The sequence below is a fragment of the Aulonocara stuartgranti genome, assembly GCF_965226115.1.
Source record: "Aulonocara stuartgranti genome assembly, chromosome: 10".
Classification (NCBI taxonomy): domain Eukaryota; kingdom Metazoa; phylum Chordata; class Actinopteri; order Cichliformes; family Cichlidae; genus Aulonocara; species Aulonocara stuartgranti.
The window spans coordinates 15,225,001-15,246,872 of record NC_138946.1 but is presented as its reverse complement, the minus strand read 5'-3'; the positions used below and the strand labels follow the sequence as shown (position 1 = coordinate 15,246,872).

Here is a 21,872-nt window from a genome sequence, read left to right as displayed (position 1 = left end):
ATTGAATATTTTATTTATTGCATGTTGGCAGCTTTACTTGTAATTTGGTCACACATGGTCGTCCACAGAGGCCGCAATCTATCATAAAGGCGATGTTAAGGGTAGCCAAAAACCTGCTCCTAATGAAATGATGGGTAAATTAAATGAGGCGGCTTTAACCTCCTTTAAATCGCGCGCTGTGATTAAATTTCCCCGGTGGGCTTTTACTGAGAGCATACAAATCGATAAGGTAAAGTAATTCTTGCCTCCGGTGCAACTGCTTTGCTTCGCTCGGCTTCTCTTATGTCGACGAAATTGCCCTTTAACGCCTCCACCAATCAGAATCGTCCAAGCAGATGCGTTTTAGAATTGAGAGCTGTGCTCGTCCAATCAGCGCCCAGCTTTCTCTGCCAGCCTGCGCTCGTATCGTCTGCTCCCCTATCTCTCTCTCTCGCTCTCTGTGTGAATGTTAGATACAGCTCGACTTCTCACGAAGTTAGGAAATGGTGTAGACACCACGGCGGTGACCTTCGCCCATAGATGAGAGTAAACACCGATGTGTGTGTGTTGAGAAGGTGGGGGGAGACAGAGCAGCTGTCTGCCTCTGGCTTAAGGTCCATGTGTGTGTTTCTTCTTCGTATTTCGGCTGGTGAGTGAACACCATTTTTTCTTCTTTTTCACGGTTAAGACATTTCCAGCTAGGATAGCTATCTAAATGGAACCGAATTAGCCCATCCATACCAGGTGCAGGCGGTGAAAACGCGCCGTGACAGTCTGGCTGTCGTTTATGGAGAGCCGTAGGTGTCCCCGGTGTGTGTGTGTGTGTGTGTGTGTGTGTGTGTGTGTGTGTGTGTGTGAACGCCAGCGGGGCACTGACTCACTCACCTGGCGGATTTTTTGCCTTCCTGCTTCGGGGTGCAGGGAGACCAGATGTTTGTGGCTGCTGGGCCTGCGCTCTGCTGCCGTGCAGTAATCCTATTTATACAAGCACGCGCACTGCAGTGACAGCGGTGACCTGTTTCAAATACACCCACCAGCAGCCAGCTGGGCCAACATATTTTTGTGCAACTCGGCAAAAATAAATAAATAACGAGAGAGAGCCTCAATTCAGGATGAAGCAGCTGCAACTCAGCATAAGCCTTTGAGACCGTCATTTCACATTTGTTGACACCGAGAGGAAACAATGCAGCACAGAGTAGGAGGGCACATCCTTACAAACTAAATGTGGAGCAAAGGGTATGTTTTTGTGTGACAGTAAGGACTATTTCCTTACTAAAGCTAGGGTTAACGTGGCATTTTATATGGCAGGATAAATGTCTTCCAGATATAGGACGGATATACAGTGATTTAGTAGACTTTGTACACTTCTTCCTTGTTTAATGACAGTAAAACTGTTGTTTCAGCTGCTTTTCTGTCAGCTAATCATTTTGGGTTTCAGAAGGGATGTACCCATAGATCCGCTCATTAGTTTTAGAGCCACATGTTTCCTGTGAGAGACACTCATTGGACACTTTATTGGGTACATCTTTCTAGTATTGGGTTGGATCCCTGTTTGGTTTAAAACTGTCTTGATTTTTCATAGCACAGATTCAATGAAACATTCCTCAGAGATTTTGGTCATTATTGACATTATTTTTGGCTGCACGTCCATGATGCAAATCTCCTGTTCCCTTACAAAGGTGCTCTACTGCACTGAGATCTGGTGACTGTGGAGCACATACGGGTACAGTGAAATTATTGTCATGTCAGGAAACCAGAAAGTGTTGCTTTCTGTTGGAAATAGCCATCAAAAGCAAAGAGCGCAGTGCAGTCATAAAGAGATAGGCATGGTCAGCAGTAATACTCAAGGTAGGCTGTGGTGCTTAAATGATGGTTAGTTGGTAACAAAATATCTCCGACATTATTACACCAGCATCAGCCTGAACTGTCAATACAAGGCACGATGGGTGCTTTCATGAACATGCTTTTATATTGCTTACAACAGATTCTGACCCTACCGTCACAGGAGGCAAGTGACAGTTGTCCAGTTTTCGTGAGCCTGTGTGCACTTTAGCCTCAGTTTACTGTTCTTAGTCTACAGGAGTGGCACCCAGTACGGTCTTCTGCTGCTGTAACCCATCTGCTTCCCAGTTCACGTGTTTTGCTTTCAGAGATGCACTATTGCATACTGGTTATTCTCTCATCTGACCTCTGGTATCCACAAGGCGTTTTCTCACAGAGAACTGCCCCTCACTGGGTATTTGCTCTTTTATTTTTGGACCCTTCACTGTAAACACTGGAGATGACTGTGTGCAAAAACAGCCCCGTAGATCAGCAGTTTCTGAAATACTCAGATCAGCCTGTCTGGGAACAACATCCAACTGAGTCACTGCCATGTGTTTGGATGATTAGATATTCGTGTTAACAAGCAGTTGAACAGGTGTGCCTAACAAAGTGTGTGGTGAGAGTGTGTTCACTGTTGTAAACCAGAAGCATTGTGTGTGTAAGAACAGGTGAGCGGGGCTAAAAATTCAAACACCGTTAATAAATGAGGAATAAAACAAATATAGAGACCTGAGGTGAGCATTCACTTCACTGAGGAAAGCCTGTCATTACGGTATAGAGTATAAATAAAGTAAACATAAAAACGAATGAACATGGATATTCAGTGGTGAGAACTGCAAACTGAAACTTTAAAACATAACTGTCAAGATTTTTATCTTTGGCAGGAAGTCAGTTTATATATTTGTTTGGAGGTTTCGTGACAGTCTTCTGCTCAAAGGTTTCAAAGGTGTTGCTTTCTTGCAACCCACCTGAACTGCAGATTCTGCAGATGGACTGTGATCACGGTTCATTCCTCTTATTATTTTAGGTGTGTTTGTGAAAAGACAGTTTTCAGATATGTTGTGTTTGCAGAAACCAATTTAACCATTCTTTCTAAACACATGCTTACCCATGCAGAAAGGTTTGCCTGAGTTTTCAGATATTTGTTATTACTTCCACTGAAGTGCAGTAAAGGAGAACTGACTTTTGTTTGTGGTTTACTAAGCATTAAAAAATATACAAATTAAGTGTTCCTAGTGTTTTGCTCCCTCTAAAAATAAAATATCCAGTAGATTTTCAGCACTTCAGGTGCCATCAAATAATCAGAAACTAATGTTTCTCATTCGAGAGGATTTCCTTCCCTTCTCTGTTTCAACTGAATCTGTATGTAAAACAAAAACTATCCATACATGTCTGTTTAACTGGCAATGGGAGGACTAAAACACTGGAGTGTTTAAATTGGAAAATATGCTTCTTTTTCTGTAACATGTCTGATCCAGGCTTTTAAATCTGTTGAGGAAAAAGGGGCGAAAAAAAGCATCAAGACTCAGTACTTTGCCCTAATTCTCTGCAGGCTCCAAGTGGCTTAATCTCTGCATCAAATTAAATTAGAATTACATGTAAAAATCGTTCGGGTGCTACTAGACTTAGGATAGTTTAAGACAGCACCAAACCATCACAGCCCAACCCCAATGTCCTCGTTTACAGCTGTTTTTACTTTTAGTTTTGCCAGAGAGAACATTTTTTCAGGCGGTTTCATCCAACCCACAGAGGGTACTGCTCCCCCACATGCCATCCAGATGTTCGGGATCCCTCCACACCCAGACAGAACAAGCAAGATGCCAAAATGCCCCTGAGAAATGGAGGAATATTTCAGATACACTTTTGCAAGATGCTGCAGTTTCAGTTGCATTAATTCAAGCATTTACTTAAGTAAGTAGTGGCTCGGTGCTTTATACATGCTTTGCTGTTTTAGAGTGCCAGTAAGAGGAATTAAACACCGACTTGTGAAACTCCTCGTATGCACATTGCAGAAGATAAATGGGGAAGTTGCAGGATGTCTGAATTGGTCAATAGTAATGTGAGCTTTAACAAATTGATTTGCGTTTCAGCGTGGCAGAAACTGTCAGTGAGAATAAAAGCATGAGGGAGCTGTAATTAGTGGCTTCAGAAACATTGCCTGAGAGTGTGTCTGCGTTGCGTGCTGCAGTGAACTTTGATATGGCTTTAGCAGTCGGCGGCTCCCCGGAGGAGTGATGCAAAATAGATGCTTTGAGGAGAAAAACTGGATGCATTTCAGCTCCTCTGAAAGCCTGTGTGTGTGTGTGTGTGTGTGTGTGTGTGTGTGTGTGTGTGTGTGCGCGTGCGTGCGTGCGTGCGTGCTCGCGCGCGCGCGCGCAAGTGTTCTTGGCAAAAACGACGGCCACCATTCGCACACTGCTAGCAGATGATAACTCACTCTGGGCTAATGTTGAGAGTTATTTATTGGTTATTTATTTATTTGTAACATGATAATCATGCTTTTTAATACTCAGAAGCTGGAAAATGAGGCTGGGAAAGTACTCTAATAGTGAAGTGCTTTACCGTCATTGAGAAACACAGTGTCTTTGGTCATAAGCTGATTCTTATGCAGCTTTTTCTGAGTTTTATGACATGTTCCTCTCTTGTCTTAGGTAGGAAGCATGGATAAAACGCACAGCTGGTTGTGGAGTGCGACACACCTGGATCCTGCTCACCGATAACGGGTCCAAAGAACTGCAAAAAAGTGAGGAGCCTTCCCAGACACCATCCTCCAGGATTCCTTCAGGATCACTTCCAGCATTCATCCTAAAAGCTGACTGTCAAACTGGCTAAGTTAAACTGAAGTGAGTCCCTCCAGTCTCCTCAGCTGACCCTGAATTAATTTTATGTCCTCCTAACTCCCAAACACACACCTCCCCAACAATGAGGAGCACCAGATCGAACCTGCTGCTGGGCTGCGTGCTCCTCTGCTCCATCTCCCTTCTCTACCTGGGGATGAGCGGGGTAGACTGCCCTCCGAAAAGCCATCGGCGCCGCTGGATGGAGCTCACTCTGGGCTCAGGCAATCAGAGCTTATCCCTGACTGATCACTTCCCAGAAGACACACCCATTATCTTCATTGGGGGCTTCCCCAGGAGCGGCACGACACTGATGCGCGTCATGCTGGACGCCCACAATGCCGTGCGGTGTGGAGAAGAGACCCGAGTGATTCCCCGCCTCTTGACCATGAGGGCCACTTGGAGCCGCTCAGTGAAGGAGAGAATACGACTGGATGAGGCCGGCGTCACTGACCACGTGTTGGACTCAGCTGTGCGAGCGTTCCTGTTGGAGGTGGGTTTCTCAGGCTGCTTTTGCGATACTGAAACACATCTTCATGTTTTTTAATGGTGAGGAGTGTGTGAGAGAGACAGGGTCACATGTTTGTATTCACATGTATAGCCCAATAAATCCCCAGAGAAATGCCAATATTGGAAGACAAATTTCCATATTTTTGAATCTGTAGTTCATCTTTTAGTTCTTCAGCATTGAAAATCTTTAGCTTGCCCAGATTAACCTGCAGGATATTGTAAAACGTTCCTTTTTTTGCTTTAATTAGCTATATAGGACCACTTTACAGCAACAGCAGTCTGAACCTGCTTTATGTTGTGAGTTAGGTTTTCGCTCTCTTTCTCTCCCTAACAGTCAGATATAAGTTCTGAGCAGAACCAGGCTCAGGGAGGAGCACACATCTGTCATAGCTGGTATAGGGTTAGATGAAATAGAAAAGAGGAGCTTAGAGACCCCATGAACAATAAACAATACAAACTCCAGGAAGGAGACAGGAAGAAGTTCCCAATGAGCAGAAATGGTGTATGGAAAAAAAAAAGTGGGAAGTTAATTCAGTTGTGTTGGTTTTTACCTTCATTTTAACGATACACCAGTAAAAAAGCTCAGACCTTTGTTGCAGCAGTTTAATAAGAAATAGGAAATAATATGAAACTTCCTGGAATAAATGTTTACAGTTTTAACTTCTTCCCCTATAAAAGCGCTGATGTGGAAATTTTGTCTAAGTGGCAGCACCTTATTGTTTAGTACAATAATACAGCGGTGAGTTGCCATTAAGCGCGATTTACACTTCTGCTGGGAATCTTTGTAGAGCTGCGACGCGATCTAAAGAAGTGGTTGACGTTGTTGCCAGCATTTATGTTTGAGCTAGTGCATTACGTATTAATTACCTCGTGGCTGAGTTTCATATGTGGCGCCAGGTGATAGAAACAAATAAAATGTCCTGGGTCCGCACTCTTTGTTTTGGTCAATTTCAAACATGTTTGTTGTTCAAATTTTTCCAACTTCAAGTTTTTTGATTGATGACATTCATTCCAATAGTTTCAGTGATCTGCCTGCAGGGGTTTGCTGACATTTGTGAGTCCTTATATTGATGCAGTTATTATTTCTGTATATTGAGATGATGATAATTGACTTTATTCGGGGTGTGTGTGTGTGTTCCAGGTGATAGTTGGTCACGGGGAGCCTGCGCCTCGCCTTTGCAACAAGGACCCGTTTGCACTGAAGTCTCTGTCTTATTTGGCTCACATCTTCCCGAAAGCAAAGTTTGTGCTCATGCTACGAGATGGACGGGCAACTGTGCACTCAATGATATCACGCAAGGTGCGTTTGTCTGTTTTCTCCTTCATGCTACAGCGTCCTCTCAGGTTGGCTGTTCGAGCAGCCACAAGAGATGCAAAAAAACCCATGCCATCTCGCTGAGTTTTCCCTGTCGGGATTCCTGTGGTGACCTTCACACTGTGCCTCATTTCATAGGTGACCATCTCCGGTTTTGACCTGACCAGCTACAGGGACTGCCTAACAAAGTGGAGCAGTGCGGTGGAGACCATGTTCAGCCAGTGCCAGGCGGTCGGATACGCTAGGTGTCAGCCCATCCGTTATGAGCAGCTTGTCCTCCAACCAGAGGAGGAAATGAGAAAGTTGCTGCACTTTCTGGATTTGCAGTGGGACCCATCGGTGCTGCACCACGAAGAGCTGATTGGAAAGGCTGGTGGTGTGTCTCTATCAAAGTGAGTATATGAAATATGTGCTAGCTTTAGTGATACTTGTTTGTTTAATGTTATAAAGTTTTCAGATGGGCCGTCCTTTATATATCTGCCTTTGATTCAAGTGTCTTTTCAAATGAAAGCTTCTGTTGTGGCAAACGTTTTAGAAGCGGGTATCTCAAAACCTCAGCATAATAAACAGCACACTACACTGAAACTCTCCACATGATAAGATACCGGTACCCACAGTGGTTTATTTTTAACCTTTAAAAGTAGCAGCAGTCCTAATGTATTTGCATGCAATGTGTGCATGCACTGAAGAAGTTTAGATTACATTACATTTCAACCATGACATGGTTTTAATGCACATGCATACTTTGCATTTTCACCTTCAGTTCTGTTTAGAAATGATTTTATTTCTGTTAAGTGTAAAAAATAGTTTAACAGAAGTTTCTGTTTGTTGTTTACACTTTTAAATGAGGGGGGAAAAAGAGCACAGAGAGATAGGGCTAGTTATGTAATGATCTGCTGGATCAGCCTTGTAGTCTGGTTGCATCAAGTAGCATGTAAGAGGGTATCTTCTGTTGGGCTGTACGCTAATGTTAAACACACACCCTAGCTGGAAGGCTTATCTCCTGACATCGCTCTCTCTCACAGCAGAGGTCATCACTTAATTGCCGCCTTCCAGGTAGCTCTGAACTGAGATGTCATCTGAGCACATTCCAGTAGTAAAGGCAGGACAGTGAGTGAAAACGGGATTTGCTTTGCTTCTTAGTGAGGTTGAACGATTCATGCATCACTAGCAAGAGAGCACAATACTTGTTTTCACACTTAAAAATACCGCTGCAAACACGTACATGAACAGAGCCTGATCAGTGATCAAAAACGCACAACATAGGCAGTGCAGATTCAAGTTTTATTACCGGTTGTGTCTACTGCTAGCTTTCTTCCAGCTTTCCAAGTTGGAAATCCAGAAGGGGTGTAGGAGGCGTTTTAGATGAAAATTTAGACTGAGAACTCGATTGTGCAGTGGTTAGCATTTTTGCCTTGCAGCAAGAAGGCCCTATGTTCAAATGTTACCCCCGTGTCTGCAGGGGTGTCTCCAAGTACTCCGGCTTCCTCCTCACAGTCCAAGGATATGCAGTCAGTGGGGTTAGCTTGACTGGTAATTCTAAAATTGCACATAGGTGTGAACATGAGTGTGAATGGTTTTGTGACAGACTGCTTGCCCATTCTCACCTTATGGTAGGTAGGATAAACACCAGCCCCCTAGCCTACACATAAAAACCTGAATTGAAGCCGAAGAAAATGGATGAAACTGTGTGTGATGTGACGCACTGTAAGTTCATACTGTTGTTGAGAAGTTGTAACGTTCTTTGCTGGATTTAGTGCCTTTGGACAGAGCATTGTCTTGCCCCCTCTACTCTGTTCAGAGCAGAGAGCTGCAGCACCCAGACAGACAAAGAGAGACGTTGTCCCTTGTGAGAGGAGTATGCTGAATACTCAGTTTATTCAGCCATTTGCAGCTGCGTTTAAATGTGACTGAGTTTTCACCTTTCTTTTGTTTTGCTTCTTGTTTGTCTTCTGTTTTTCTCTATTTTCCTGTTGCATTTTATACCGCTTTGGTTCACAGCATTTTGTTCAACCCTTGTTGTTTTTAAAAGTGCCCTAATTCACTCGACTTATTCAAAACTGAACTAACTGAGGTTTCCCCATTTTACTAGTTTTGCAAAATTTGATGTTTCACAACTTGAGAAACCAAAAGTGTTTCAGTTGTTTCAAAAGTGAAAATCAGACCGTCAAATTTGACTCAGGAGTAATCCCGCAAATTTTCATGCAGTCTCTGCTGGAGGATGGTAAAAATTCTCCAATGCGCATGAAGTGAATGGTCAACACACATCCGGCCATATCCAGTCTAGAGGAGGTCTAGGGAAGTTTTTTAATTGGTTTGCATGAAAGAAACAGATTTGCTGAATATGCAGTTAGCTTGCAGTTAATAGGCTGTGTTCCTGTTATTATTGTTAGGCCATATACGCTGTGCACATGCATGATGCTGAATTTAAACGGTTTACTCATCCTGTGAATTCACACCCCGCTGGCTTTGAGGGGCAGCTATATTTCACGATAGAAAGTGTTGTTTTTTTCAGGTTTCTGAAAGCCAGCTGAGATTCCCACTTCTCACACGTCTCGCTCACACACTCCATGTGCTGACCACATTTTTGCTTACTCATCTTTGATATTTATTCAGTAACTGTATATGAACATATAAAAGTTTCATTGTAATAAAATACAGAGCAAATCATTAGTAAAAGTAAATGTTCTTACACTGCAACATGCTTTATTGAATGATAAGGCCTTCTCAGATGTGCTTATGGTAAATAAGCAGCACAGCTTGAAGGTTAAATGATGGTCCAAGATTAAGAAAGGCACCAGTTGGACTGTTTACTCTGCAGTGGTGCCAACACGTATGTCTGTCCTCATTAACAACAGTGCAATTAAAATAAAGTCTTCCATAATGTAATGAATAAGTTATTTTATATGGCCGCATTTTTCTTCATCCATTTCTATATGATAGTACTCCATCTGCATTAGTGAGAAATAAAGTGAAACTGTTGCACCTGGAAAAAATTTGATTTTTACTCATTCTGTCTGCACCGAGGGTTTAAAGTGCGGAGTGATCTCAGCTAATTCACTGGGATCCTCCTCAGTCCTGCAGGTTTTTTTATGTTTTGTATTCCAACAGATTTTCTGTTTCTTAAGATGACAGTGTCAGATATAGCAGGGTGCACAACGGTGTGAAAATATGTGTGAAGAATGATATGTGTGAGGTGTTCACTCAAAACAAGTCTTAAACCACAGGAAGTCACATGACTGTGAGACCTTCGTGTCTTCTAAAGTTGAAACTCATGTGTTTTGTCATGTAATGTGACATTTAGCAAAAAAAATCACTTTAAGTTCAAGTGTATGTTTTTGTGTTTGTTTTCATTATTGATTAATACATTTATATTATTATAAAAAAAACTGCTGCAGAATTTTTCCCCTAACAGTTTCAGGTTTAGTCTTAAGGGAATTTCACCAAATGCGATTGACCCTGTGGGTTTTACCTCAGATGTTTTGTTCTCATGCAAATCAGGACTGTAAGCAGTAAGCACAAGTCTAAAAATGCAACTCAAAACAGGCAAACCCACCATGAGAAAAAAAAAATACTAATCACGTCGTGCAGGATGCCGAAAATCTTCATTTTAAATCAGCCAAACCTTTCAGGGTTAAGTAAAGCTTACAGGACTCCCACAGAAAGACTTTTTAATTTGTGTTGCTCCACTTGTTTGTTGTGCCTCAAGTAGAGCATTTCTCTGCAGGCCAGAAGCTCGGGGGATTTGGTGGGAGTTTGGCTGCTAAACTGAAACTTGGCGCGCATTTGAAGGAATTAGGCCACATTCTGGGAGAATTAGCACCCTCACTTTGAGAAGTTATGCAACGGCCGGCGCAGTGTTAGTCACCCAAATGCTTAAAGTAGGAAATGTGGAACAGGGTGCACACATTAATTAAATCAGAGGGAGTTATATGGAAGATTTAAAATGACTAGTTTCCTCCGAGTTACTCTCTGTTCTCATCTGCAATTCTTTGTGACGCTCTTTATTATTTTCTGTCGATACACAAAATAAAAGCAAATTAATAATACGCTAAAGAACTAAACTGTTTTATTCTTGCCAATCATGATTATGACACAAATGCACACAGAAAAAATGCATTTATTTTATTCTTTAATATTTTATTTTTGTATTTAACCCTTTTATTTATCTTTCTTTGGTGGCCAGTAACTTATGAATTATTATTTCCCATTGAGGCTGCTGTGAAGGGGCACGCCTTGGTTGTAAAGAGATCAAATGAATGAGCAGAACTAATTTCTCTTTGTATAAAACTTGCGCACTCGCATACATGACGTGGGTGTTTGGCTCTCTGCAGGGTGGAGCGTTCGACAGACCAGGTGATGAAGCCAGTGAATACGGAGGCACTGTCCAAGTGGGTGGGGCAAATTCCCCCTGACGTGGTCAACGACATGGCTGAAATCGCTCCCATGCTGGCTCGCCTGGGCTACAACCCCCATGCCAACCCTCCCGACTACACAAAAACGGAGCCCCTGGCACCTGAGTTCAACTACTCACACGTGAGTTTAAAAGCGTTAAAAGTGTTTTTGCCACTTAGACATCCAAACCCTAACATGATGAATTTACCATATGAAACAGTGGAAGGAGATTTTATTGTACCACCAAAAGGACATGCAGATGAACAATAACTACCTAAATTAGAAAAGTTGGCTCTGCTTTTTTAAATTCAAGAATGGGTGAAACTAACGAGCCAGCTTTTCCTCTCAAGAGAAACCTTAAAAAAAACAAAGATTTGCCCTTGAGTAGAAGGATTCAAGGGAGTCCTGCAGTTTGTTTGTATATGTTTCTGTTAACAGGAAAACATCAGCTTCTTCCTGCTTGTTTTCACTAAAGTGAATGATTGTATTTCCCATGATCAGGAGAGATGTATCCTTTTTCATTATATAGTCTTTTTACACCTTGCTGTGTGCTAGCTTGCCTAATTTTACATGTGGTGTTGCATGTAGGCGTGCTCTGTTTGGCTGTTTCACAAATGCCCCACAGCCCAGAGATCTGTACTGCAAAGTAGGATTTGGCCTTATCAACCTAACTTCAGACTTAACCTTGGGTTTTCAGTATTACAAGGAAGGTTCACATGTTAACATTTTCTAAAAACCTGTTCCGTAGCAGGTTAGGCTCAAGATTAGAGACCAACGGCTATGAAATCAGTGACAAGTCAAATGTCAATCAGCTGTATTCTTCACTCTCACTTGTAGTCGCTTCAGTCGCTCAGGTGGAAGTTGAGAAAAGTTTATCTTGTCCTGCTCACTTCCTGTCACCTGTGGTTATTTCACCCGTAGCTGCTTGTGGTTTGTGTGTGTACGCAGCTTTAAACACCACTGAGTCTACAGCTGAGAGAGTAAAAAACACTCTTGTAGTTGTAATCCATCAGAATCAAGTAGACTTGTTCATGTCTCTGATAACCGCTTATCCTGATTGCCCACATTAGGGTAAGTGAAACCAGTCAACAGTACTTGGCGTAGCAAAATCCAAGAACACAAATGTTGCTTCAACCTCCTCAGTTCAGAGTCAGATTGCAGCCATATGATACTATAGCAGCTAATTACATTACAAAAGCTGGCAATAATTCATTCCTTGTTATGCACACTGATGAGCCAGCGAGCAGGAAGTGTGTAACAAACAGTCCTCTACTTCCTTAACAGGTCTTTGACCTTAATCTTCAGTGCCATGATAAACAGTCTGAAGGAGCCGCAGTTCTTGTTTCTCGACAGCTGCTGCAGCCCAGATGTTGGTGCACATCCACTGCTGCACCTGCATGTTAACATGCAGCACTCTAATCAGATATTATGTTTCACCAAGTGACATCCAGCGGTGCAGAGAACTTCACGTAGCTGCCAGAGTGAATCAGTTTGCAACCATAAATCAGCCTCGATAATTTTTCCTGTTATTCTGTGACCTGTGAATGACTCTGTCTTTTCTTTCCATAGAAAGAAAAATCAGCAGATGTTCCTCACCCCAGCTAAGCATGGCTGTGATGTTCAGCGATATGGATGCGCCGCAACGACAGATTTCAAGTTCTGGAGGAGCTACACCTGGCGGGAAAGATTTAAGTGTTCCATGTGTGTTTCTGAGTCGTTCGTAAGACTCGTGTGCGGTGTCCGTGTCTGTACACTGGCGGAGTGTTTAAGATGCAGGTCTGGAGTGGACTACCTGCTCAGGGAAGTTCTGCTTCTTCGCCACTCATCGTTCCACCCCTCCAGGTCGAATCTGTGTTTCAGCTCGACCATCATGTCAGCTGTTATGACCTCATCATCACAATGTGAATCTGTCTTCAGACCAATCCCTCACTCGCTGGGAGCTCGGTGTTCGTGAAGCATAACGACTGTATATTTTTTGAAGACGTATGTTTATTTTCTTAATAAATTATTTTGCTGTTGCCCATTCAGGAATTTCAGAACTGGAACAATTTCTAATTGTGGTAAATTGTTGAGCATTATTAAAAAGAAAATAAATGTCACCTCTTGCTGTGGTCCACCTATTTGTTTACTAGTTTAATGTTCTCCATAGCGCCACCCGGTGGCGCCGAATTGACATAGCACCATTTAAAGGAACGACGGAGAACTGACTCGTTAATTATAAATACAGAGCATGTTTATAAAGCAGGACAGTCGTTATCTTCTGTGCTTCACACTGAGCCACTAGCACCACGCTGGACCTGCTGCCCTCTGGACGTGAACTGGGGCGTTACTGTATTTTGTTCCCCTGTTGGCGTGCTGGGAGCGTGATGCCCGTGATGCCACATCTCCCTGCTGCTGGGCTGTGAGAGGTTTTCTGGGGTGGGCGGAGCTTGTGAGCTGCACCCGATCATGTGCAGGAGACACCTGGAGAACTGAGAGGGAAAGAGAGGTAGAAGGAAAATCCATGCATGCCTGATATTAACCACATGATAATCTTTAGGGGAAAAAAGAACTTCAGACCATCTCTTACACACGCTATGAGGGGGATTTTAGACTTTCAGAAAACATTTGGACAATAAGTCCAAATGGGAACAGGAATTTTGTCTAATTATTTTTCCAGTATGGGGGCTTTATTGTATGAGGGTTTTATTTTAGTTCAACTACTGTGGATTTGTTGTGCTTAATTCAATTTTATATAAATTTTTACTAGTTTCACTGTTAGTTTCGGTACTTCTAATTATTATCACCTGGAGGACATCTTCTCAGGGGTTCCACATTTTTATTTTAGTTGCAAGTTTCAGTTAGTTTTCATTTTATTTTCAGTTAACTTAAATGTTTTCACACCTGCTTTTAGTTTGTATACTAACCTTGAAGGCAGAACAATGCATTTAGGCATGTAGACATGATCAAGACAACTTGGTGAAGTTCAAACCGAGGATCAGAATGAAGAAAAAAAGTGACTAGCCAGATAGGCTAGTCTGAGTATTTCAGAAACTGCTGATCTGCTGGGATTTTCCTGCCCAACCATCTGCACGGTTTACAGTGAATGGGCCAAAAACAGGAGGTCCCTGAGCTTCACTCCTCTGGGTGAAAATGCCTTGTTGATGTCAGAGGTCAGAGAAGAAAGATTGGAAGCAGTCTAAAGGTGCAGCAATTTGAATCGTTTCATCAATTGAATGTAGAAGTGCATCTCGTCAAACCTTGAAGCAGATGAGCTACTGAGTGTCACTACTGTCATCTAAGAACAGGAAACCGAAGCAACAGTTCACATGCACTCACTAAAATTGAAGAACAGAAAACTGGAAATAGGAAATTTGATGTAAACATGAAAGCATGAATCCAGCCTGCCTTGTATCAACATTTCAGGCCGGTTAGTGTTGGTGTAATGATGTGGGGGATATTTTCTCAGCACGCTTTGGGCCCCTTAGTATCAACTGGGCACTGTTTAAATGATACAGCCTCCCTGAATATTGCTGCTGACCATGTCCATCACTTTATGATTGGAGGTGTTTGCATTTTAAAATGTTTTCCAATGAATATTTTTATTTTTGTTTTTAATGAAAATGATTTCAAATAGTCAGGTATCGGAGTTGCTGCTGATGAAAGTTGGTGTCATTTTAATCTGGAGGAGTTTTTCCTGTTTTCTTACCTGGCTGTTCAGCACCACGTAAATAAAGGGGTTGATGACGGTGCTGGTTTTTGCCAACAGTGAGGGGATTAAACTGGCGGCAGGCGGCACTAAGCCCAGCCTTCCAAATGAAGCCAGCATCGCCACAACTCCGTATGGCATCCAGCACAATAGGTAGCCTGTCACCATGGTGACCACCATCAGAAGGACACGGCCTTCTCTCCAGTCAGGGTAGGTTGAGTTAATCCCTGTGACCTGCAGACACCCACACTTCTTTTAAACACACCGGCAGATGCACAGAGGTGAGAGCCAGATTTCAAACATTACGCAGAGGTCAAAGGTGAAGCTACGAGCTTACCTGCCTCGCCACTGCTCGTACAGCGAGGAGGATCTTCCCGTAGCAGAAGAACATGAGCACCAGCGGCAGGAGGAGGCAGAAGACGAACAGACAGCTGACATAAGAGCGAGCCGTGGCTGTGCGCTGGTGCCACTGGACCGAGCAGGTGGTGCCAGGACCCTCCAGCCCATAGCTGCACCGCAACACAGGATGAACAGTAAGTTACTGTCTTCCTTCATCAAACAAAACAGAAACAAGCAGCTCTCAAATAGACAAAAGGGTTGCACAGAGCAGGAAAATATCTTGTTTTTTAAAATATGTACACATTTTAAATACTTCTGTTGTGAAAAACAAGAAAAATGCCAGTTTTAATGAGGTTGATTTAATGTTTTCATTTTTTTAAAGATGTCCTTTTTTGGCTTTCCTGACATATCTGTACTGTTAGAGTGTTGGATGCATATAAAACACGGCCAAGTTTCCAAATAATGAGGTCAGCATATGTGCAAATACTCTCTGTGAGCCAAAACGAGCCGATATCCTTAATGTTGTCATCTCAGGCACACAGCCCTGACCGTAAAGTCCCACCAGCTCAGTGTTTAAACCTGTTTTTAATAAATGACAGTCAATCAGAAATAAACTGGCTTAAAGGGAAGTGAAGGCACTGCACTAAAGTCCAGCATGACATACATAAATCCACTCAGTCAAAGAATGAAAACATGGAGCTGCTTTTGTGTGAAATAAAATCACACGGATATGGATTGAAAGCAAAACTCAGAATTTGTGGCTACTGAGGTAGCTGCCTGGACCGAGAACTTAAGTTGCAGTTTATATCCATGCCAGACCACAGCTGACCTTTAATATAAAAAACCTAAAAATAAATTTTTAAAAAATTTAAAAATGAAAGATGAAAAATCAGCTTCCTGTTACCCAAATGTTCAATTCAATGCAAATATTCTCAGTTATACACGTCACTTGCTTAACCAGAGAGAAACATATATTAGAGACACACAGCTGCAACAAAAAAAGTGTGCTCAAGTCATGAGAGAGCTTGTGTCTTTAATCATCTTTAGGCATTTAAACAGTGAACTACAATGAGCCAGAGCTCTCTAATGACCTAACATTTCTCAGCCTTTGATCTCATTGTTAAAGCAGTGAACAGACTGGTTCTTATTTTGTGTTTTTCAGCTCTACTTGAGCACTCAAAGCCCTTTAATATAATATTCACTCTGATGACATCGGGAAACAGGGTTCAGTATCTTGAAGGATACATTGGCACACAGACTAGAGCAGCCAGAAATTGAACCACCAACCTTCTGATTATCACTCTGCCTCTATTTCTGCCAGCTGTAGTGGTTCATTATTTTGTAAATCACAGACTTTTCTCTGAGGTCTGGAATATTTCAGGTTGGCTGACCTGCTCCAGCCCAGCAGTGGCGGCACTGTCCACACCAGCGAATAGAGCCAGGAGGCTGCGACGGCGAGCCAGGCCCTGCGGTACTGACGGGAGTCCGACTGCTGCTTGCAGAGCAGCACAGAGTAGCGTTCAAAGGACAGGAGAGCCAGAGACACTAGAGACACGATCCCTGCCATAGAGAGACGTCAGGTGAAAGAGCAGCAGTGATCAAACAGGATGCTGATGCATTCTTATTTTTCATAACCAGAGTAGCAGAAACATTTCAAGATAAAATAATTTTATAAAAACATTTTACAAACTATACCCAACAGGATCCAAAGAAGCCTCGTTGTGGGTTTTTTCTTATTTGGATCTTCGTTAGTTTTTTAATGGAATAGTGAAGAATAAAAAATATAAACTACAATAGTGTTCAAAAACTGCCTTTTATGCTACGCTCTCCTTTCCCAGAGTAAAACTGGGCTTCATTAACCTCACTCACCGAAGAGAGCATTGGAGAAGCCATACCACTTGCACCCGTAGGAACCTGTCAGCCACCTGCCACGTACGCTGGCGGAAAAACTGAGGGATGTGCCAAAGATGCAAACGAGCATGTCGCTGATGCTGATGTTGACGAGAAGCAGGTTGGCCGGAGTCCTCAGCCCAGAAAAACGTGAGAACACCAGGAGCACCAGAAAGTTGCCGAAGAACCCCAGAACCAGGACGAACCCAAGAAAGACGGCTGCCGCGGTGTGACCTGCTTGGCTCAGGGCACCGGGGATGTGCTCTGTGCTGAGGTTGTTGTGCTGTGGGTGGGTCACCATGGCAATGAGTAGAAAGACAAAGCAAAGGCGTATGGAGGTATCCTCTTAGAGAAGTAGTTAAACTGAATTCATTGGAGGCATTAGTAGGAAATACATCTACAAGATGTCTGCAAAAGCTTAAATACTCAAGGGGAGTGGGCAGAATGGGGGAGTTGGGGGGGAGATTTGTCTTTTTCTCATACATTATGGATATGAGTTGTATGAGTTGCTGCCAGTTTATTATTTCTTCAAATGAAAACACTGAATACTGTCAAAGAAGAACTTAAACTAAACAAGGAAATACTAAGATGGGCCCGTTTTCCTATTCTTTTTTTTTTTTGGTAGATTAAAAAGTGAAGAGCACTTCTATGAAAGGCAACGAATCAATCAAAAGAAGAGATGTCTTTATTTTGTTCTGTTAGAGGCTAATACTTTGTTAAGAACCAGATTGGGGACCTAAATATCTCTGCCAGCTTATCAATAATATAAGCTTTGGCTCACTCAGATGCTGAGCCAGGAACACACTCGGGTCCAAAAAATTCAAGTGAAGCCTGTCAGTGGGAGAACTCTTGGAGGAGAATCCAAGGAAAATGCAAAAACTGGGGAGGTTTGAAGAGGCTGTGCAGAAGGCGGCCAGGCGGTGGAAAAAACTGGTGAACAGGGGAGAAGATGAGGGCAGGCAGGTGACTGGCAGCAGAAGAAAGGTTACTCCCGAAGGAACTGGAACTAAAGGCTAAGCATGCAGAAATGATTCTGGAGCAAAGTATGGAGACAAGCTGGGCTAACACTAAGACCTGGATGCTGGGTTACAAGCTTCTGTGATGCTCTGCAGCAGGATGTGGAGCAGGGCTGCTGTGGAAAAGAAGTGGCGCTAGGAAGTGATGAAGGGTGAGGGTTGAGAGTGGGCATCATTCTGGACGGAAGAATGAAGAAATGACAGGAGATCTGCGGGCGGGAGATCAGCTGACAGATTTAAACATTATTTTTCTCCTGTAAATATAAAAAAAATCATACAGGATGCTGTGTACTTTAATTAAATAATATTTACATAATTTTTAAACTAATTTAGAGCTGACATTATTAGTTATGGAATAATTCAAGCCAACAGCTCTCACTCAAAAGTCGAACTTAGGCCTATAAGATCACTTTGATGCAGTACTACACTTTAACCACTGGAGGGAGCATTTTCTAATGGATGAAAGTTCCGTTAAAACGTCATCTTCGGGTCTTCAGACTATAGATAAAACAAACCTTAACTCTACAGAAATGCTTATATTGTTATTTGAATCAGGCTAATTTAATTAACTATTACATTTTTATATTTGTTTATAAAATGATATAATCAGTGTTGGGAAGGTTACTTTTAAAATGTATTCCATTACAGAATACAGAATACATGCCCCAAAATGTATTCTGTAACGTATTCTGTTACGTTACTCAATGACAGTAACGTATTCTGAATACTTTGGATTACTTAATATATTATCGTGCTTTTTACAACAACGTGAATGTACTATTGCTGTGTGATTTATTACTATTACTGAAGGTCCGCGACTCCGAACTGTAGTAAAGGGACCTCTGACTAATACGGCGGGGTCCCTGTCGGCTCGTAGCCGAAAAATAGCTTTACTTTGTTGTGTGGGTCAATTTTTCTTGCGAAAGACAGAGGCAGGCGTTGAAAGGCTGCTCCAACGGAACTTATTGTTTTCGGAGGAAAACACGAACACGGTGTACAGTCGAGTCTTAATAGCTTACTTACAACTGGGCTCGTCAGGCACTCTTCTTGGCTGAAGTGGTTATTATTATATTTACATGCTTCCAGCTCCCGTTTTTCCTCGATGACAACTCGTACCTTTCTACTCCCCTTTTTCTCCCTCCTCGCGCTCACAGACCCATAACGGGTATGGCAGTCCATTCTCCCTGCAACACGGACTACACTGCTCATGATGCTACATTCTTAAGAGCTATGCTTGTAGCATTCTGCCTGTTAGCTTAGCACAACAACAACAACAACGAAAAGGCGCTCTCTCACCCAGGAAACACACAGTCGCAGAGAGAGAGAGCGTCGCCCTGTAACCATGGCAACCGTAACGCTGCCGCCTGGAACAACAGAACGTAGCTGTCAAACAAAACCCAAACAGTCCTGACCCGCGACAAAATGAAACGGGAAAGTACCGCAGTGTAATCCATTTATTTCAACAAAGTAACTGTATTCTGAATACCACCTTTTTAAACGGTAACTGTAACGGAATACAGTTACTCATATTTTGTATTTTAAATACGTAACGGCGGTACATGTATTCCGTTACTCCCCAACACTGGATATAATTTGCAGTGATGACGGGAAGAGCCTATCCTTGTCTTTCCTGGTGGTGGTATTCTCTGTGTCAGTTAAACACAGTGTTGTTGGACGTGTAGTTTTACTTGTAGTTATAGTGTGTCTTCTGTAGTCCTTTCCACTCAGACTTGTATTTTGTAACTCACTGGAGCTGTTTACAGATTTGTAAAGGATATTGTGATTTTGGTCCAGTGCTCCCAGTTTAAAGTGTTTCTTTTTCTCCATGTAGATTCTGTTCATGCTCTTTAGTGTATTACCTGATATATGGGATGTGGAAAACATCACTTTTGTCTATTTCTAATTATGCTTATTTGAATTTATGTTGTTCTACACAAGCACCCAGGTACACGCTTTATTCATCCCAACGCAGGGGAAATTGTTATTACAGCTTTTAGAATGAAGTTAAAAACAACAAACATAAAACAAAAAGTATAAAAGAGAAAAGGTGTTTTTTTTAATTGAATAAATTAATACTCACAATATGACAAAACAGATACCTTTATAAGATAAAAAAAATTAACACTACAAAGAAAAAAATAGCATAAATAAAAGAAAATACAAATGTTAGATAATCATACACTTTCTAATATGACCAAAGACTGTGAAATGGATATGTGTATAGTTCTTGTAATTCTGGTGTGTATTGTGCATGCATTTTTTCTAATTTTTATATTTTAGTTATTTATTTATTTTCATTTTAACTGTATGCACTGCTCACAGAGATACTCCAAATTTCACTGAACACAGGTAAAATGACAAATAATAGCATTCTATTCTATTCTATTCTATTCTATAACAAGGTAAACTAAAAATATGTAAAATTCAGAAAAGTAAAAACTGAATTTATATTAAAGTGACCACAATAACAGTATATTCATCTATTTTCTTATTTTGTTTAACAGTATATATGAAATACAAAGTGGTAAAACTTTACATCTATATAGTTATAGATAGTATATAATATATGTGTTATTATACATATAGTTCTCTTACTTATAAAGATATAATTCATAAGACATTAAATAACTGAATATTTTTGTGTTTTTTCATCAAAAAGGAATACACAATTTTGAATAAATTACTTACTAATAAAAAAAATACTTGACTCGTTTTTTCTTATATAAAAATGCCGTTTAACATATGAAAATACGAATAAATGAGAAATACATTATTTATACCATCAGCTAAACCCGAATTATCCCGCACAGGCCAAACATCCCCAGGCTGAAGTGTCCTATAGCAAGGCACTGTCTGTTTACTATATGCAGAAAAACAAAAGCAAACAAATAAAACGAGTCTTCCGTTCTCGTTTGACATAAAAAGCACGTGATTCAATCCGCAAGCGATGCGTGGATCCCGACGCGCCGGTGACGTCGACAGAGAACGACGTTTCCGTAGCAACTGGGGCCGGTCCGTTATAACTGCAGCGGTCGCTTACAACCGGAGCTGATCGAGGAGTGACTGGGGGGGAAGAGTGTCGTCGGTAACCGGACACCCACCTCTGGCTCGCGGCGGGGGGGTGTAGAGACACGGGGGCGACGTAGTATCGAGGCGGCGAAGCCCGCAGCTGTGCGCGGAGATGCTGAACATGTGGAAAGTCAGAGAGCTGGTGGACAAAGCGTGAGTACCGATGAGCAGGTGGAGTTAAACCGCTAAGTGGCTTCTGAGCTAAGCGGTTAGCCGGGCGGCTCGAGCCGGGCAGCATCAGCAGCTTTTAGTGCTGTGACGTCACGGCGGTAGCCCTCAGCTGTTAGCGTCGACTAGCTGGCTAGCTGCCAATCTCTAACATTGATGCTTTGAATATAGATGTGTTTTTTTTGTTGTTTCTTTTTTAAAGCTCTGTCTCTACCCACGTTGCTTAAAAATAACTAAAGTCAGGAGGGGAAAAGCGCGGTGCTATAAACCGGAGATGTATTTGTCTCACATCCAGAGAAAATGCTATCCTATTAGCTAATTTTGCTAGCATCGCTAAGCCCAGGTCGGGTATGTTATGAATGTTTCTATGCGTGCTGCTGCAGAATCACGCCCTGTCCCACCCTACAGTAGTGCCCGCTATCCTTAATGGGCCTTCATGATTCAATATAATATATAGAGAAAGCTAAGCAGTAATCATGGGCATGTAACTGGTCGAATAAATGTATGTGGGCAGTAAATTTTTCCATTGCCTCGAGAAGCTACATCAGTCTGAGGAGGCCCATGTCCCCGTGGTCCAAACAACAAAGCTTGTTAGCCACTAAAACGACATGATCCAGGACCTAATGCTGGTGCTGCAGCCTGCCACATTGTACTGTTTGAACAGTAGATTACGCATGCTTCTTTGTGGTGTCTATTGTTGTATGCACAATGTGCTGCATAATGTGTAGTCTCTGCACTGCAAGAACAACAGCTTCCTGTCACCTCAGGTCTCACAGAGAAACTGGGTTAGCTTTAGCGAGTTACCCACACTGCCTCAAATCTGTAAACGAAAATTGAGTTTC

At 42.1% G+C, this 21,872-nt stretch overlaps 3 protein-coding genes across 4 annotated transcripts in view; 2 read left to right on the top strand and 1 right to left on the bottom strand.

Annotated features, from left to right (window-relative positions):
• Positions 1 to 369: 369 nt before the first annotated feature.
• Positions 370 to 12,959, top strand: LOC309715945 (protein-tyrosine sulfotransferase 1-like). Its single transcript, XM_082549465.1, has 6 exons — positions 370 to 628; positions 4,455 to 5,133; positions 6,292 to 6,450; positions 6,604 to 6,857; positions 10,800 to 11,001; positions 12,430 to 12,959. Exons 2-6 carry the CDS (start codon positions 4,726 to 4,728, stop codon positions 12,463 to 12,465), a joined length of 1,059 nt encoding a protein of 352 aa, XP_082405591.1. The 5' UTR covers positions 370 to 628; positions 4,455 to 4,725; the 3' UTR covers positions 12,466 to 12,959.
• An 80-nt stretch (positions 12,960 to 13,039) lies between these two features.
• On the bottom strand, positions 13,040 to 19,348 carry LOC309715943 (pinopsin-like). Of its 2 annotated transcripts, XM_082549462.1 has the most exons (6): positions 18,817 to 19,348; positions 16,757 to 17,060; positions 16,279 to 16,447; positions 14,886 to 15,057; positions 14,549 to 14,782; positions 13,040 to 13,331 (listed from the first exon to the last, which is right to left on the bottom strand). In XM_082549462.1, exons 1-6 carry the CDS (start codon positions 19,000 to 19,002, stop codon positions 13,128 to 13,130), a joined length of 1,269 nt encoding a protein of 422 aa, XP_082405588.1. In that variant the 5' UTR covers positions 19,003 to 19,348; the 3' UTR covers positions 13,040 to 13,127. The 2 variants fall into 2 exon arrangements, with proteins under 2 accessions (XP_082405588.1, XP_082405589.1); XM_082549463.1 differs by lacking the exon at positions 18,817 to 19,348 and having other exon boundaries at positions 16,757 to 17,815.
• Positions 19,349 to 20,740: 1,392 nt separating this feature from the next.
• Positions 20,741 to 21,872, top strand: part of LOC309715942 (clathrin interactor 1-like) — a 9,946-nt gene continuing 8,814 nt past the window's right edge. The window contains exon 1 of the mRNA XM_082549461.1: positions 20,741 to 21,015. Coding sequence (XP_082405587.1) covers positions 20,975 to 21,015 — 41 coding nt within the window. The 5' untranslated portion in view covers positions 20,741 to 20,974. The remainder of the gene's footprint in view (positions 21,016 to 21,872) is intronic.